At 32.8% G+C, this 16,907-nt stretch overlaps 1 protein-coding gene across 1 annotated transcript; it reads right to left on the reverse strand.

Moving 5' to 3' along the window:
• Positions 1–2,461: 2,461 nt before the first annotated feature.
• Positions 2,462–16,456, reverse strand: LOC135844680 (homeobox protein vab-7-like). The gene is made up of 4 exons (XM_065362991.1): positions 16,177–16,456; positions 9,101–9,277; positions 4,775–4,932; positions 2,462–4,291 (listed from the first exon to the last, which is right to left on the reverse strand). The coding sequence occupies exons 2-4, from the start codon at positions 9,273–9,275 to the stop codon at positions 3,662–3,664; spliced, it is 963 nt and encodes a 320-aa protein (XP_065219063.1). The 5' UTR covers positions 9,276–9,277; positions 16,177–16,456; the 3' UTR covers positions 2,462–3,661.
• Positions 16,457–16,907: the final 451 nt, after the last annotated feature.

Here is a 16,907-nt window from a genome sequence, read left to right on the forward strand (position 1 = left end):
CATGCCTACTTTTATGACGATGAACTATGAATTGGTGGGGGGAGGGAGGGAAGAGTTGAAGGGCATCATTTCATTTCAGTTCTTTTGTAAAATGTGTACTAACGATTCTAACGTAAAGCAGCTTTTAAAAAATTAACGCATACCCCTTCAAATATAATTTCTAAGTATTAAGTATTAAGTAGCATTGTTAAACACATGCTAATATATTTGCATAACCAGTTTGCCGTAAATACATAAGTTAGATACAGGTCATTCCAGCTCAATTCGACCAACGTTTTTGAGTCATGTATGTCCTTCGATTTCGCTGAATTTTTTTTTACAATATCCACCCACCCAATACGTAAGATACCCGCAATCGGTTTGGTCCCAGCACCCTCAGGGGGGTGAGTGGGAGAGGCTTCAATTATTTTCAAATTGTCTCGAGACACTCAACTTCAGCAGCGAATGCCTCCAAAGCTATGATACTTTGATAAAAACTGATTTCACATCTCGAAAGAGCATTGCATTTTGAACTATTCAAGTATTTTGAAAGTTTCAAAAGTTGAAAGTTGAACTTTCAAATTGAAAGTTCAAATTTTAAAATGACGCTGTGAGTGGGATCTACCATTTAAAATTCTGAAAAAATGTCCATAGATGTACTTTTTGATGCTTTTTTGAAATATGTATTTAATTTTCGAGATGGGATCTTTTAATGGCAAAGGAGCACCCCCTCCCCCAAATTTGGGCAAAACTATCAAAAAAATCTGGGCCATGTGATATGTCGAATTGTATGTTTTTGGTGACGCTGAATACGAATATGACGTCAGATTTTTGATTGAGACCCAATCCACGGCCCTCTCCCCCTCCCCAAATAGGGTAAAATTTCAAAAAAGTGTTTTGTTCGTCTGACACATGAAATTGTATGTTTTTGGTGATGCTGAACACGAATATATCATTGGTTTTTCAAATTAACCTCACCCACAGCCCCCAAAACCTCTCCCAATGAGTTAAAGTCCAAAAAATTTGTTGGAGGCCGTGGATGAGGTCCAATCAAAAATCTGATGTCATATTCGTATTCAGCGTCACCAAAAAGATACAATTCGATATATCACATGCCCCAGATTTTTTTTTTGAAAGTTTTGCCCAAATTTGGGGGAGGGGATCTCGAAAATTGAATATTTCAAAAAAGCATTAAAAGGTATATCTATGGACATTTTTTCAGAATTATAAATGGTACTTAGCTCGCACTTACCACGCCATTTTGAAACTCAACTTTCAACGTTTAAAAATTTCAAAATACTTGAAAAAATTGTCTTTCTTAATTTTTTTTTTTGATGAACTAATTTTCAGAATGTGGATAACCCTTTTCGACCTTCTGAACCACATTGCGGTCATCAGTGATGCTAAAATTAAAAAAAAATCACAAATCAAGTGACATGTTGATTAAAGTTTAGGTATTTAAAAACATTCAAATTAAATACCTACTAATTTCCTGGATACGACCCTTTCCGTAGTCACTTGGAGTTAGTCCTCCAGTCTATCTATTTTGAAGAAAGGCTGAAGAACGTTTTGAAAATGTAGTGTGAAGAATTTATTAACTTATTTTTAATCCGAGGTTGTTGAGTTTGAATTTGAAAAAAAAAATGATGGGTACTCGAATTTATCGTCGAACACAAATTGGTACTAAAAGAAACTGAAAACAACAAATTTTATAGGGATAAAATTTTGAATCCAAATTAAAAATAATGTTGAATTATTTGTGGAGGTGTAGTGGTGGGGGGAGGGAGAAATTAGGATGACTCTTTAAACGCTTGAGGTTCGCGGTATTATGCTGGGATAGAAATTTTTCGTGGGCTTCTCTGCGTAATCTACACAGAAAAATTTCAGTGAAAAAGTAAGCTCTCGTCATAGCATGGCGCATTCTTACACCCTCTATTTGAAGATGAACGAATCATGGATTATTGTTTCGTTTCCGTTTCGTTTGCCACTCTCAACTGTTTCGTTTCGTAAAAGTTATTTCAATTCGTGTACATTTTCAAGTAAGAGCAACAACCTATTTATTTCGTTGAACAATTAGTGGGCCATCTTTTTTTTTTCAAGATGCAAATTGCAAACCGTTTCTACCTACAATGATAATGAAATATTAAGAGAACTTTAAATAGGTAATACCGATATCTACGTTTTACTGGGTATTTGGAAAAGTTAAAAGTTTTGAATGGAAAGCAGTAGGAGGCAAATGAAAAAAAAAGTGGGTAGTTGTAAGACGGCCTTTTTAACACTTGAGTAATTCAGTTCGCGGATCTCGAACTGATTCTTTTCTATATCTATAATAATTAATAAATGAGTGTGCAAAAGTTTTTTTTTTTGCAGTTCTACGTAACTTTTGTACTTTCGAAGTTCGCCCAACTTTTCGTGGAAGAGGGTGTATAATTTTAATCACTGCCATGCGTTCATACATAAATATAAAAAGGAACACTAGAGGTCATCATTATTAATTTACTTTAGGTATATAAATATCATCATTCACATTCATATATTTTTACAAAATAAAAAAAATCATTCATTTGTCTATAATTTGAGTAATAACAAACCTGTTATCTGAACGTAATAAGGTATGTTCTAATTTAATATTTGGCAAACGTCACCTGTTATACCATTCTTGAGTCTGTATTGGATTAGGTTAACATTGTTTTTTTTTTTGTTTTTTTTTGCATGATGTATGTATTTAATAATCCAGAAAATAAAAATAGGTAATAAATATGCTTGTACTTAGCTCATAATTCAAAACATTCTATAAAAATAATCAACAATAGGTACAATAAGTATGTTAATCGAATTTCTACGTACCCGCTGTATGAAAATTTCCAAAGTGAGCACTTGGAGATTTTTTTTTTACTGAACATGAGAAATTAGACCTCTTCTGGACTAAATTTTTGAGCAACTTTTTCTATTTCTTTACTCTTTGTTCTGTCATTTTTTTTCAATTTTTATTGTGAAAAAACCTAAAAAAATGTTAAAAGTATGTATTTTTCTTTTTTTAAATAATGATAATTTTTTTTGGAAACTTTTCAAATAAATTATAATATTGTCTGAGTGTCCATCAAACTCATACAAAATTTGATCGAAAGTGAAATTTGTATTTTTGGTGGCCATATAAGCAGTCGTTTGGTTAGTAGACTCCATGGTATTAGTTGATTCTGTATTAAATGTCATGATGCTTAATTATTTAGGTACTATTCTAGGAACATAGAATGACTAGAAAATATATATACATCATACACTCTTCCCACTGTGAATTGAGCTATAGGTAGATATCGTTGTTTTTTTAAAAGTACCCAAGTATTTGTAATCGCGATTGCTCCAATTAAAACATAATTTTTGGTATAAAATTCAGCTAACAGTAAAAAAAAAAAAAACAAACAAAAAATGAATAAATTGTAACATAAGTAGGTAAGTACCTTATCTTTGAAAATGAAATTAAAAATGAAACAAAAATACCTAGATCAACAAAAAATAAAAACTAAATAGTAAATACATAAATAGGTAATATAAAAAATACTTTCGTTTTTTCAAAGAAAAAAAAAAGACAAAAAAAGAAATGCGCGAGGAAAAATGACTTTTGTACAATTCGTCGGTCGTATTAAAACAGAAGAAAAAATACACAAGTATCAAAATTTTACCCTCAATGATGCGTAAAATACGCTTTATACGGCGGAATTACATCATTTTTACTAAATTCGTCGTTTTTCGCCATTTCGCCGGTTGTAGACGGTTCTAAATGGCTAATGGTGAAATTAGAAGGGTATAAAAATGAACTAGTATTTTTGGGTTTCTCGACAACAGCTGGCACAGTGGACGAGGACCCAGAAGATGACGATTTGTTCGTCGAAACGCAATTAATAATACCGCAACGGCAACTGGTATCGGCGGCGCTTTCACAGCTGACGGGCGACGAAGTTGTAGGAAAATCGCTCATTTGCAAAGCTGTAGGATGACATAGGAAAGGCTGATTGGTACAATTAGATGGTCTCAAGCAAGACCTAGAAGGTTGATCGTATTCCGGCGAATCTAGTTTCAAGTTTAAATGCCTTTGAAATAAATACGGAAAGTATTTTTGTTGCGAAGGTACTACCATAGGTGAATATCTACAGGATACAGAAGCGATGGCCGATATTTCTGGAAAATTACTCACAGCGCCGACAGCTGCAGCTTGAATAATACTGGCGGCGAAATTCGAATCGTAAATGCTGTATGGCCAGCCCATTGACATTCTTTGCCGTTTCTCTTTCATACGCCTGTTTTGAAACCATACCTGGAATGAAAATTTGTTTTGTTACTACTGATTACAACAGAATGTAGGTACAATGAAAATGAATCCTTGTTTGAAGGGATGATATTCGATAGCGCACTCTATCGAAGGGTTGGTGCAAGATATATAAATATGGGTACGTTTATTTTTCCGAAGAGTTCGCTGGTGCAGTGAGTTTCAAATTGTGATACACTGAAGGGATGCTAGAGAGCGTTACGATGATACTCATTGGCGATGTTATTGATAAACTTTACCCTAAGTTTTATCCTACGCTGAAATGTTTTCTGCGATCGAGTTCCAACTGCTACATATAATAATAATATCCTACGCTTTCTGCGCAGAAGTTCGCATTGGTTTACTGTAAGTAGGTATATGCGTCTTACGAATGAATATTCAGCGAAGCTTTTGTTTCAGTATAGGTACCTAGCACCTACCTAGCTGAAAATGATGTTGGCTTTTGTATAAAGATACTCTCATGCAACTTACTTTGATAGTTGATTCAGGTAGGCTAAGTTCTGAGGCTAATTCGCATCTTCGAGGGCGTGATACGTAATTTTCCTTGTAGAATTCACGTTCTAATCGCATTAATTGCTCGCGAGAAAATGCAGTTCGGTATCTTCGTATACTTGGATCAGAGTAATAATCTGTAATAACATTTTATGTTGACTTACATGAGCGTATATAGAATTAAACTGACAGTATGAACGGACGATTTTCTTGTCTATAATTTCGAAATTTTCAATTTTACACCATCCTAATTGAAAGTAGGTACTTACCTATAGGTATTTCGGGATGGCAGTTTCGGGAAAAATGCATCATAGCGCAATGAAAGAAAATTGCAATGAGGAAAGATGCCAATTATTGATTTATGAAGAAAAGAAAAGAGAGAGTGATGCTCTTGACGATTTTGAGACTTACTAGGAAACCTCATGAAGTGTCCCTCAGGAATTTGGATAGAAAGTGGTCTTATTGGTAGCTCTTGCACGAAGTACCACACCATTAAAATTTCATCTGCCAATTTTGAATTTAGCTCTCAACGTAAAATTTAAAAAAAAACGTTACCCCGACGGTTGGGTTTTTCCCATGGCGTTGTCGTGGGAAAATTTTGACCCACGCGCTTGACCAAGGGGCATTTTTTATTTTCCCTCTCAATTAAATTTTTTATATTGTATTTTTCAAAGATTAAGTACCTATTCAAATTTTATATTTTTGATGAAAATTTAAATGATTCTTGAAAGATTAATATGAAAAATTTAGCTTACAATATTAGATAATGGGGAAATGAAAGAAGTCCCTTATGCAAGCGCGTGGATCAGTATTTTCCCACGACATCACCGTGGGAAAAACCTGAGCGTCGGAGTAGCGATTTTTGAAAATTTTAAAACTCAAAATTTTATTGTGAGGGCTAAACTTAAAACTGGCAGCAAAAATTTCAGTGGTGTGGTTCTTGGGCCAAGGGCTACCACCGAGACCACTTTCCATCCAGATCCCCGGAGGACACTTTATGGAGGTTCCTAGTTAGGCATATTAAGTGAAATTTTTTTGCGGGATCAGCGAATTTGCTTTACTCCTCATAACTTTAATTTTTTGTCTGATTAAAAATCCAAAGTAAGTACTTGATCCAAAAACTTGGAAACTTTTCCAAATTATGAGTAGGTTAAGAACCTAATTTGTGGATTAATGCATAAAAATTGTTTCCATTGTTTCTTAATGTGCTTTTCAGAAGTTTTCCGGTTGTTGAGAATATCAAAAATTTTCCAAAAAAGGGTGTGGAGCTATGGCTTGATTTTTGCCTCATAATTTTATTGGACCTTTTAAAATAAAAAATATTTTTTCGGAATCAAAAAAGGGTGCGTCACGCTTCATTGAAAAATTGAAATTGATGAAAAGAATAACGCGCATAGTCACTTTTATCCTTTTCTCCGCCAGAACTGTGGTAGAAAAATTTCGATCAGAGTTTCAAATTTTCTATGATTTTTTTACCTCTTGAATATTACAGACCGAAGAAAGAGAGTTGGGTTGCAATTTTTGAACTTTTTGGACTTTTTTACATGCTGACATCAACGCGTGAATTTATTTGAATCTCTTTTCCCCTCGTTCCTCTCATTTCAAAAAAAAAAAGGTCAGTATGTATTCACATCAAAAAATTGACCGTATCCGGAGACGTTTGATCAGATAGATCTAATTAAATTTGAGCGGATTCAATTAAATCTGGTTAGATCACAGTTTTGTTCGGACTAGATCTGACCAGATCACATCTCATCCAATTACCTATTTTCCACTGGAATATTACTGAAAAAGAGCGTCTTTAAAATTTTTAATTTTGTGAATTCGGGGAATTGGATTTGGGTAAGTATTCGGGAGAACGGGATTCGGGGATTATGGTATTTGGTGAAATGTCCGTTCGAAATATTGAATTCGGGCGAATGTCCGGGAACCCATGTACCTAGGTGAGGTGTAGGCAATTTTTAATTTCTACCTACTTACGCGTATGTAATTTTAAGCTCTTGTCATGGACAACATGCATTGCAGAGTTGAGGAGCTTGGAATCAAAACTCACTTTTGCCATCGGACAAAGTTTCGAGAAAATCGACAATAACTGATTTCGCCTAGTGCGTTGATGAAAAAAACGTCGCAAAGTGTGTCGAGCTCTTGAGTAAGACTACTAAATAGGATTCCATGAGAAACATTTTTTTTTCAAGTTGCCATATCGTTGCAGTATGGCTTTCAAGTTTGGCAAAAGTGAGTTTTGATTCCAAGGTGGGGTAATTTTACTTTCTTTTGCAAATATATCGAAAAATAAGCCTCCTAGAAGAAAACTAACGACATTGTGTCGATTGGAAATTTAATTCTCTACAATTTTCCTCGATTTAATTTTTCTGTAGAATGCTTCGTTCCGTCTCCAGACAGCTTTAAAAGTTTTGAGCGCTGAATTTTTCCAATGATTATACTTTCTTTTGCAAATATATAGGAAACTAAGCACCCTAGAAAAAAACTAACGACATTATGTCGATTGGAAATTTAATTCTCTACAATTTTCTTCGACTTCATTTTTCTGTAGAGTATTTTGTTCCGCCTCCAGAGAGCTTTAAAAGTTTTGAGCGCTCAATACATCCAATTTTTTACCTCCTCAGTTGCATAACTTCCAAATTCAAAACTACCATTTTCGCTATTTTCACTATCAGAAAATGCATCCGAAGTTGCAATTGAATCATTTTGGCTTTGTAGACTGCCATGCGACCTTGAAAATACAGTTTTTTTTATAGCTTGGAGTCAAAACTCACTTTTGCCACTGGCAAAAGTGAGTTTTGACTCCAAGGGCACTTTTTAACACGAAATTGTGAAGAACTAGGGCCGAATTCGGAAAAACGGATTCTGTAGGGGGATAGAGACATTGAAGAAGTATCCGAATCTGCAAAAAAACGCATATCGATTTTTGGTGTCAAAAGTGAGTTTTGATTCCAAGCTCCTCAGTTCTCTCTTTGTTTATGATAGGTGGAAAAATTTTATATGATGGGTTGAAAAAAATTGATTGAAAAAAAACATCAAAGCTAAATCTCACAAAAGTTTTGCACCATTCAACTTTTACTAAGTAGATGACTTCAAAATTCCTGCTCATGGCCAATTACTTTTTAACGGGGTATGTTCTTTGCGAGCTGACTTCTTGCAAGAAAATAATAATTTTTGAGGTACCTTTACTTGAATTATAAATTTTTCGAAAACTTCAGCTGTTGATTTTTTCTTTTTCAAAATCAAAATTTTTCTAAAAATCGATTAAGTATTCAAATTCAAAAATAAACTCCTCATATGGAAAAAAAATGTTTTTTACTTCTCAAAATACGAGCAAAATTTCGGGTTTTTTCCCCTCACTTTGTTCGGGAATTTTTGCTGTTCTTTTTCAGAACTGAAATTTCTAAAAAAAAAAACATTCAAATTTTAAAATAAGCCAAAAAAATCAACTTCCTCTCATAAAAAAAAACAATGTTCTTTCACTCATCAAAATAGAAATTTTCAAGAGCTTTTACCCTCACTTTATAAAATGAAAAAATTCTATGTTTGAGGCCTCCAAAAATTGAAAAACGGAAACGAAAATGTTTCATACCTAAGTCATAATAGGCTATGAATATATGTACTTCACCTAATTAGTAAATAAATTATTTACCTATAACTACCTACCTACATATTATATCAATTGGCAAAATTGGCTTTCTCGCCTTTTATTTCGCATTATAAAACTCATCTTTTTATTCGGCAAATTTGCATTTCTTTCTCATATCAATCGGCAAAGTTTTTGATTGACACCTTCCCAAAAATAATGCTTTGTTTCGTCTCTCCTTGCTTTATAGTCGAGCTTACATCGCAGTGAGATTCAACCATAGCCCCTACATCAGAGGGTGAGCAGAACTCTACTGAGTGGCAATTTCCATTTTTTCAATAACTCAATACAACTTTTAAAGCAGTCTTGGATTCAAAGTGCAATTTTTTGAGAGCCTGGCCATATTTCTTCTCCAAGCGTACCCCAAGATTAAATTTTTCCGGGCGACTTTCAACTCAAATGAAGGTCTTACGAAATGTAGTCAAAATCCAATTAATTCTTTCTCAGTTCCGCCTTAATAAGTATACATTCTTCCTGAATGGGTTTATTTGAGTTTCATTTTTTTTTTTGAGTTTTTCTCAAGACTGCTCGCGTGAAAAATATTACGGGTATCTACTTAAGTCTTATTTCTAATGATGCGTAACTGGACAGGTATTATAAATTCTAGTTTACTAGTGAGAAACAAAAATCTGAGCATTTTCATCTTATTCTCATACCTTTCGGTGTTGATGAAGTAGCTGTCGCCATTTCTGTTTTATCTTCATCCCATTGTTTTTCCGGACAAGAATAAACGGAAGAATTGCTCATCATTTTTGAATCTCGGTAATTTTCTTTCGAACAAAACGTAGAATTAGGATTCGAGCTCATAGATTTGTGTATTTCTGTGTCCATTTCTGTAAAATTAAAAGATTAACGTGTTTAATCAAGTAGGTACCTAATTGGAATTTTCTGTGAAATAAAATAGGTAAGGTGAAGTGAGAAAGTTGTTGTTATCATTTCACTGGAAGATTTAGGGTTGCATCGTTGCATCATGTTTCCTCTTGAAGCTACCTAGTTTGGAATTTTTCTGAGAGAATTGCAGATTGATTTATCGTAAACCTTATTTTGTATTTAAGTACACAAAGTATACGAGAGGGTATCATCCTATATCCTTAGGTACCTACCTACGTTTTTTTTTTTGAAAATGATACGGGAGTGTATTGCTTGATTGCTGAATTGAAGTGGCAAATAACCATTCAAAAAGAAAAGCAAACAAGAGCTACTTCTGGGTAACTGTCTGAAAAGAAATTGTTTTATAAAAAAAATAACGAATATGAATTTTATGTAGAGGATTGGAAAGTTTGACCAATTTTGTTGTATCAATTCATTAGTTATATACCTCTTATGAATTTGAAGGATGCTTTACGTCGTAGCTTTTGTTTAAAAAAATGGCGTTATTTCTACAGCACTGCAAGAAATTATTACTAATTGAAAAATCATTTCCAAAAAAAAATTAGGTATCTACAGTAGGTAATAAATTTTTAAAAATCTCGACCAAATTTCAGTGTTTGATGAATTTGTTTCAAGTCTGTAACACCATCCAGAACACTCCCTAAAAAATAAGATTCAATCAGTTGGGTGATGTTCTGTTGCAATTTTAATCTGCTTGAATTTTTAAAAAACTCATTTCAGTATCGTACTTTGAAATAAACTAAGCCTAAATCCTACTTTAACGACACTCTTGGGATCAAGTGTCCCGCGTAAAAGAAACATGTAGGTAGTACGAGTATCTACTTCTAATCGTACAGTGTTATCTGTTTATTATTCAATTATAACATCCTATTTTTAACACGCTGAAGTGTTAAAGAGTTAACAATCTACATACAATTGTTTATTATACTTCGTACATCTGCACCCGGCCGTGCGAAGGGGTTGCGCGAATCATTAGCTGGTTATTTGAAAGGGGGAACATACCAGTATTTGTAGGCGAATCTGCACCGACACGGAACCATCGTAAATTGATTGTTTTGATTTTATTGAGTGGATATTGATATGATTTGAATTATTTGATGAATTACTTTTTATAGTCGAGGTCTCGAGGGTTCGTGATGGATCATATGGTGAAGAGGAGGAATCTCTAAACATCAAGTGGCGTGGGTTTTAATGATTGAAAATGTTTAGGTTCGCGATGACAGTGCACTTGCCTCTATTTGTGTTATTTCATGTTTTTTGTGGCCCTACTTTTGCAAATGTACAAACGAATATTTTCATCGAATTACTTGTCTAGTCGGAAAATATTTGAAATGCATGGTTTTGATAAAACTCAACTACATACCTACCAATGAAAAAATTAAGTTAGTTGCCTATTACTTGTAATTTTGATTTTCAGAAAATGTAAAATAAAAAAGACGTGACGCTACCAAAAATTTTTACAGTTTTGGAAATTAGGTTTTAGAACCTTTGCATAACGAATTTCTTGAAAAGTTTTCAACTGCCTATACAGTATGCTTTTTCATCGTCAATTCCAGCAGTTTATTCAATTTAAATGTCAGAAAAATTGTGACGAAGAAAAAACAGTTAGGTACCTACTGAAATTCTAAATCATGCCTTTCAAACTTTTTATTGCGGTTAAAAGGTCTGTATAATATCTACCTACTACCTATAGGTATACCTATCCTAAAATTGTTATACCTAGTGCATTTTTCGTTTTGTTTTTTTTTCAATTTTTCGTTATTTGGATTTGATTTGATTACATTTCGGTTTTTTCTGTACTCAAAATTTTTCTAATAAGTCTCTCACTCAAAGTAAACTTATAACCTGTAATATTTTCGCTGAAATTCAGATCATGTTTTTGTTTTACTACGCCCTGAATTTTGATCATGATTTTTTTTTATACCATCTAGGTACCTATGTAAATAAATACCTATTTATAATACTGATTGATTATTTTATAATTTTTTTCATTTTAGTTTTAATAATTCATTTTTTAAATTCAATTATAAAGGTAGTCAAATTTTTTAAATAAAAATCCATGCGGTTATTCGTTATACTTAGTTCACCTACCTATCTGTATATTTTTATTAAAATGAGAAAAATTAAAATTAGAGCGATATCTACTGGTTATTTTTAAAGTACAAATTTCAAAAGCATACCTCCATAATTTCTAATAGAGATGAAGGGTAATTAGGTAATAGAGAGAAGAGTAAAATTTTAATGGAAATTATTGTTGCCAAGCTGTAACTGACAAAAATGTAAAATTTTTAGAATAAGTAAAAGCCGTGGTCATTTTGTTATTTTTTACCTACCTATTTGTAAATTTATAGGTATTAAAATGAGAAAAATTTAAAATATGTACCCAGGCAATACTAGTTTTTAAAATTCAAATTTCAAAACATTAGGTTAATAACTATCTACATTATATTCAAAATTCGTACGAAACTTCTGTTTATTTTTCGCATAGATAATATCACTCAAAATTCAGATGAATGCGTTCAATGGGTAGAGAATTTCAACTTTTTAATATGTACCTAACAGGTATAGTTAGGTATGTACTTGTACATTTTTTTCAGCTGCTACAAATGCTTGCATCTGTGTGCAGTAAAATTGAACAATCCGTCGGACCCCAGTAGCATACAGAACTGGATTTTTGATTTTTCAAATTCAATAATCAGGTATTAGGTCTACTGATAGTTGATTTTTTTTTTCAGATGACCGGCTGACGAAAATCGAGAGTCGGAAATTAGAAACACAAAAATTTGGAGTACCGGTTATATTGGGTTGGAAAATTGGATTTTGTAATGGAAAATACAGGCCAAAATGTAACACCTACCTATAACAATAGCAACACCATCTTGAAATATTTGTAGGTACCTATGAAAGAAAGATTAACCAACAGAAAAAACTTAAAATGGCATGGTCATTCAACCCTTTGGAGGTTCATCCAAGTTTCCATAAGTTATTGCGGAATTTGAATTGCGTTGAAGCGTGTAACTACAGGGTACCCTGCCCAATTGGCCAAATCACAAAAAAATTAAACTTTTAAAGAAGTAGATATCTGTATACATATTTTGTCGGAAAATTAAAGTTTTGAAAAAGCACAAATCCTTTATTTCCGACAAAGGAAACGAATGACATTTTTTTCATAAATAATTAAGTAAGTAAGCAACATTAAGTAGAAAAACTTTGGTCAAAGCTAAAAAGCACTTTTGTTCCGATTTTCTTTTTTTTTCAAAATAAAGGAAAGTAAGTTTTATTTCAAAATTGAAATTTTTAAATAGGTACCTAATATTCAAATTCTAAAATTGTAGAGTCAAAAAATAGACTCATTATTAAATAATTTTTTTTTTTATCTCTCAAAATAACGAATTCTTGAATGCTTTTTCCCTCGCTTCGCTTGGTCACCTGCGTAATTTTTCTCAAATTGAACTCTTAAAAAAGTACGAGTAGGTATATCTACACATATTCAAACTTTAAGAAATGTTTAAGCCAAAAAACGCGTCTTTCGCCTGAGAAAACACCGTTTTTCATTTATCGAAACAAGCTTTTGCCCTCGCTTCACTCTCGGATCGGTTACTTTTCATTTTCAAAATTTAAATTTATACTAACTCATCATTCAAATTGTAAAATTTTGGATAAAAAAAAATAGCTTTTTACTTTTCGAAACCCGAATTTTTGCAAGCTTTTGCTCTTGTTTCGCTCGGCCCAATTCTTATCACTAATTAATCTAAAAAAAATCCTTGTTTGAAACTTCCATAAATTCAAAATGGAAAATTAATAATTTTTTAATGTGAATAATAATATTAATCAATTGAAGCATGTGTTTCCAAAACGCACCAAGTCCAAAAAAATATTGATAAGAAATTCATGGTACTTGGTACAATTTGGAAACGTATGAAATGGCTCAAATTGGCTGATTTTTTGATATGTTGTAGCCAAGACCTTTAGGCACAACATATCAAAAAATCAGCCATTTTGGGCCGCAACTTCATGCTAGATGGCCTTGCAACCTCAGAATCTTTGAAAATGGACTTGGTGCGTTTTGGAAACACATGCTTCAATTGGCAAAATATCATCTTAAAACTCGTAATTTAATTCGGCAAAATTGGTACCTACTTAGTTTTTTTCTTGTCAAGTTGACTAGGAGGATAAAGATTCTATGGGAATGGGGGTTTACAATTTTGATAGTCCCCCATTCGGTGCATATCCGCCAAGCTTTTTTTGTACGTATGTTTTAGAAGTGATTTCAAAAATACAATTAAAAAATGCTTTGATGCTGTAGACTATACAAATAGAAACTGTTCAGAAATTATGCACCATGGTGGGACGTCTTTGACTTTTTTTTTGTTGAAAAATTGGAGTAGGGATTCGAAAAAAGTTGTGGGAGACTTCAAAAAACAGTGGGAAAAATTTGGATCTCTAACTTTTACCTTTACTTTTCTGCTGGGGTTTCAAATTTCAAAGTTAACATCTGAAGAACACCTTTTTTCTAAATTTTCTTTGTGATACCATTGCTGTTCATACAAGTTACCTATATCTACTTGAAAGTTTGAAAATAGTTTTTGATTTTTCCAGCTTTGCAGGGGTTTTGCATGACTTACAAAAATGATACGATATGTTGGACCTATTTCAAACTTTGTAAAATAACTTGAAATACTTAGTGAAAAAATTCCAAAAACGGGTTTCTTTACTTCCAAGTGGATATAATGATCAATTACTTATTATGACCAAAGATTTTTTTTCAAAAAATTTGTTTTTTTAAATTTTATTTTCAATCTAAATGTTACATTTTTGAAACCCAAGTTGAAAATTTATAGTAAAAGTTGGGTACCAATAATTTTTTCAACGGTCTTTTGAAGTCCCTCGCATCTTTTTTTCGGATCCTCCCTCCAACTTTCCAAAAAGAAGTCAAAGATGGACCATCCTATTACGCACCTGATCGACGTCATTATTTTTTTTTCGGTAGTGATTTTTAAGGAAATGGTTCTCTGCTTTCGCAAGCAGAATAATTTTTTTTTCAATTAAATTGAATAGGTATTTCTGAAAATTTATAGAAGGAAATCCGTCAGTTTGAAAGAAAAAACGAGGTAAGTATTACTTGATAGGTATTGAAAAACTGTTTTTTGAAAAATGTGAAAATGCATAAAAACAAACTCAATTGACAATGTGTCAACTCTGAACCACTCAATCTACATAGATCTACTTAATTAATAATTATGAAGTAAAATGTGTTTTTTCTTATTGAAAAATAAAGCAGTGTTAAGTAAGTGTTTAATACTGGTACATATGTGGTCTGCGGATCGCAAATTACGGATTACGGTCTGATTACAGAAAAAGTACAAAAATAGATAATTATTTAAGTATGAGACAATGAAGTAGGTACATTGTAGTTTATACTGACATGGCTGGCTGTGAAAGTTTATAATTTTTCTGGAAAAGTCACTCCTTTCTTTTCTTTCTGTTTACTTTTCCATAACTTTCTGATTATAAAGTTCTTTGCCCATGAACAATTTTGCAGCCTGGTATATCAGCACTGCTTATAGATTCAGGACAGGCTAATAAGAATCACTCACAGGAAATAAAATATCGCAAAACCTCCCTCTTTAAATGTACTTATTTTCTTTATACTTATGTACCTAGGTACTCGATATCATGAAAATTGAAAAAAATGTTGAAAAATGAATTTAGACTGCTCAGAACAGGTGTACCTAGGTATTCTCATTTTCTCCCTTCCACCCAATTATTTTGTTCTGAAATCCTAGAAGATAATCTTGTAATTTTCATGTTCATATTTTTCATCAACTGATTTTCCATGCACGGCATAAACAGTCTAAAATTTTTAGACCTATAATTATTCATTCTGTTTCAGTGAACATTTTGAGAGATAACGATTTCTGTACAAGATGAAATTTTTGGTCTCGTTATTCCTTGAAAGTTCTCTCTAAGCCTAGGAATGAAAATAAAGTAATATGTACCTGGGTATTTACTGTATAATTTTGTGAACATTTGCTGCAACATAATTTAGCTCGGAAGTATATGCGACGTAGGTATATCTAAGGACATAATTTTTTCTCCAAAAGCCAGTACTTCATTTTATTTATAGAAAGTGATACTCGTAGAAGCGATATTATTCTTCGGAAGCATTGAAATGTGATTTCTTGAAAGAATTTCTCGCAGGTCAAATTCATAAGTCTTTAATTTGTTTTGTTCTTTTCACGTACCTATATAAATTTGAAAAATTACTATTTTGAGTAATTCAGACCTTTGGGATTTTAGAATACTTATAACGAACTCAAAATCGTAATGTAATAAGGTTTAGTTTTTGAATTAGAAATATTAAAAAAGTTTACCTATGTGAAGAATCAAGTTTTTTTTTCTCCCCAAAAGCATATTTTTTTTTGTGAGGTGGTCAAATAGTTAGATTCCTGCGTGAGATTTAAATTCGTGGGTATTGATAGAACTGACTTCGGGCATTAGGTATTTCAATTCACAGATCGTGGGACGCAATAAAGGTTTTCACATTTCCATTTCAGGTCTGGCCCGTTTTCAGTAATTTTGTATTAGCAAAATCGAGATTGTTAGGTAGATAGTAGGCATAGGTATGTAGGTAGGATACGTGGAAGTACATTACCTATTACACTTCTTGCACTCAATTTAGAAAATTACTAGGGAACAATATTGAATCGATTTTCAACACCTGCAGATATTCTCTCTTACCTATAGGTATACTTAAACTGTTTACTTTCAATTTCTTTCACAAACAGTACCAACTTACTTATATACAATTTAAATTACAAAAAGATTATTTGATACTTACGGCTTATTATTTCCTCGTTGTCCCATCGGCTAACGCCACATCAGCATATCTGTGACTAACTTAACTGTAACTGTTCAAAATACGCGCAAAAATTCGAAAAAGTATTCTCGCAAAACACCACCATAAACACACATCACATATGCTCGCAAGTCTTTATCTAATAATCTTTTTACTGTAATGGCAAGCAGATTTTTCTAATAATTTGAAAGTTTAGAGTTTAGTATCTCCCTCCATGATTTTTTCCTTTTTCTCATTTTCTGGTATACGGCGAGATAAACCGCACAATTTGTTAAGCTGCAGGGATTACACGTTCTAGCAGTCATCGGGGATTATTACGTGTTCTGCGATTGGCTAACGTCGCAGATTTACTTAGGTGGCAATTCGACGCTATTGGTCGGATCGTACGGGGCTTTTGAGCGAGGGCATCGATTACATGGGCGTGTCTAGGCGTGGTATAAGTCGACAGAGTGAAAAAAAGGCCGAGGTTTTAAATATTTTATCACGATATATATGTATACGAAAGCTCTTAAAAGTTGTTACCCTACGTTAAAACGCTTTTGATATGTTTTCATTGAGCAATCATGCCTTTCTTTAGTATGCCTATTATTCCGCATTATTTTCACGCAATTTTCACCCTTGTTATTGTAGATTTCGAAGCTAGTAAAAATTTAACATTGGCCCCCTGTAGGTTTTGGTTTCTTCGCTTTTTATCGCCTGACGTAAACGCGCTG

Source organism: Planococcus citri, chromosome 4, assembly GCF_950023065.1.
Source record: "Planococcus citri chromosome 4, ihPlaCitr1.1, whole genome shotgun sequence".
NCBI classification, from domain to species: domain Eukaryota; kingdom Metazoa; phylum Arthropoda; class Insecta; order Hemiptera; family Pseudococcidae; genus Planococcus; species Planococcus citri.

Bases quoted from the DNA above. Each gene is read 5' to 3' on its own strand.
- LOC135844680 (XM_065362991.1), bottom strand. From the start codon at position 9,275: ATGGACACAGAAATACACAAATCTATGAGCTCGAATCCTAATTCTACG. The intron at 4,933-9,100 runs GTATGAGAATAA...ATGTTATTACAG, and splicing joins TACTTCATCAACACCGAAAG to ATTATTACTCTGATCCAAGT. The intron at 4,292-4,774 runs GTAAGTTGCATG...TTTTCATTCCAG, and splicing joins TACCTGAATCAACTATCAAA to GTATGGTTTCAAAACAGGCG.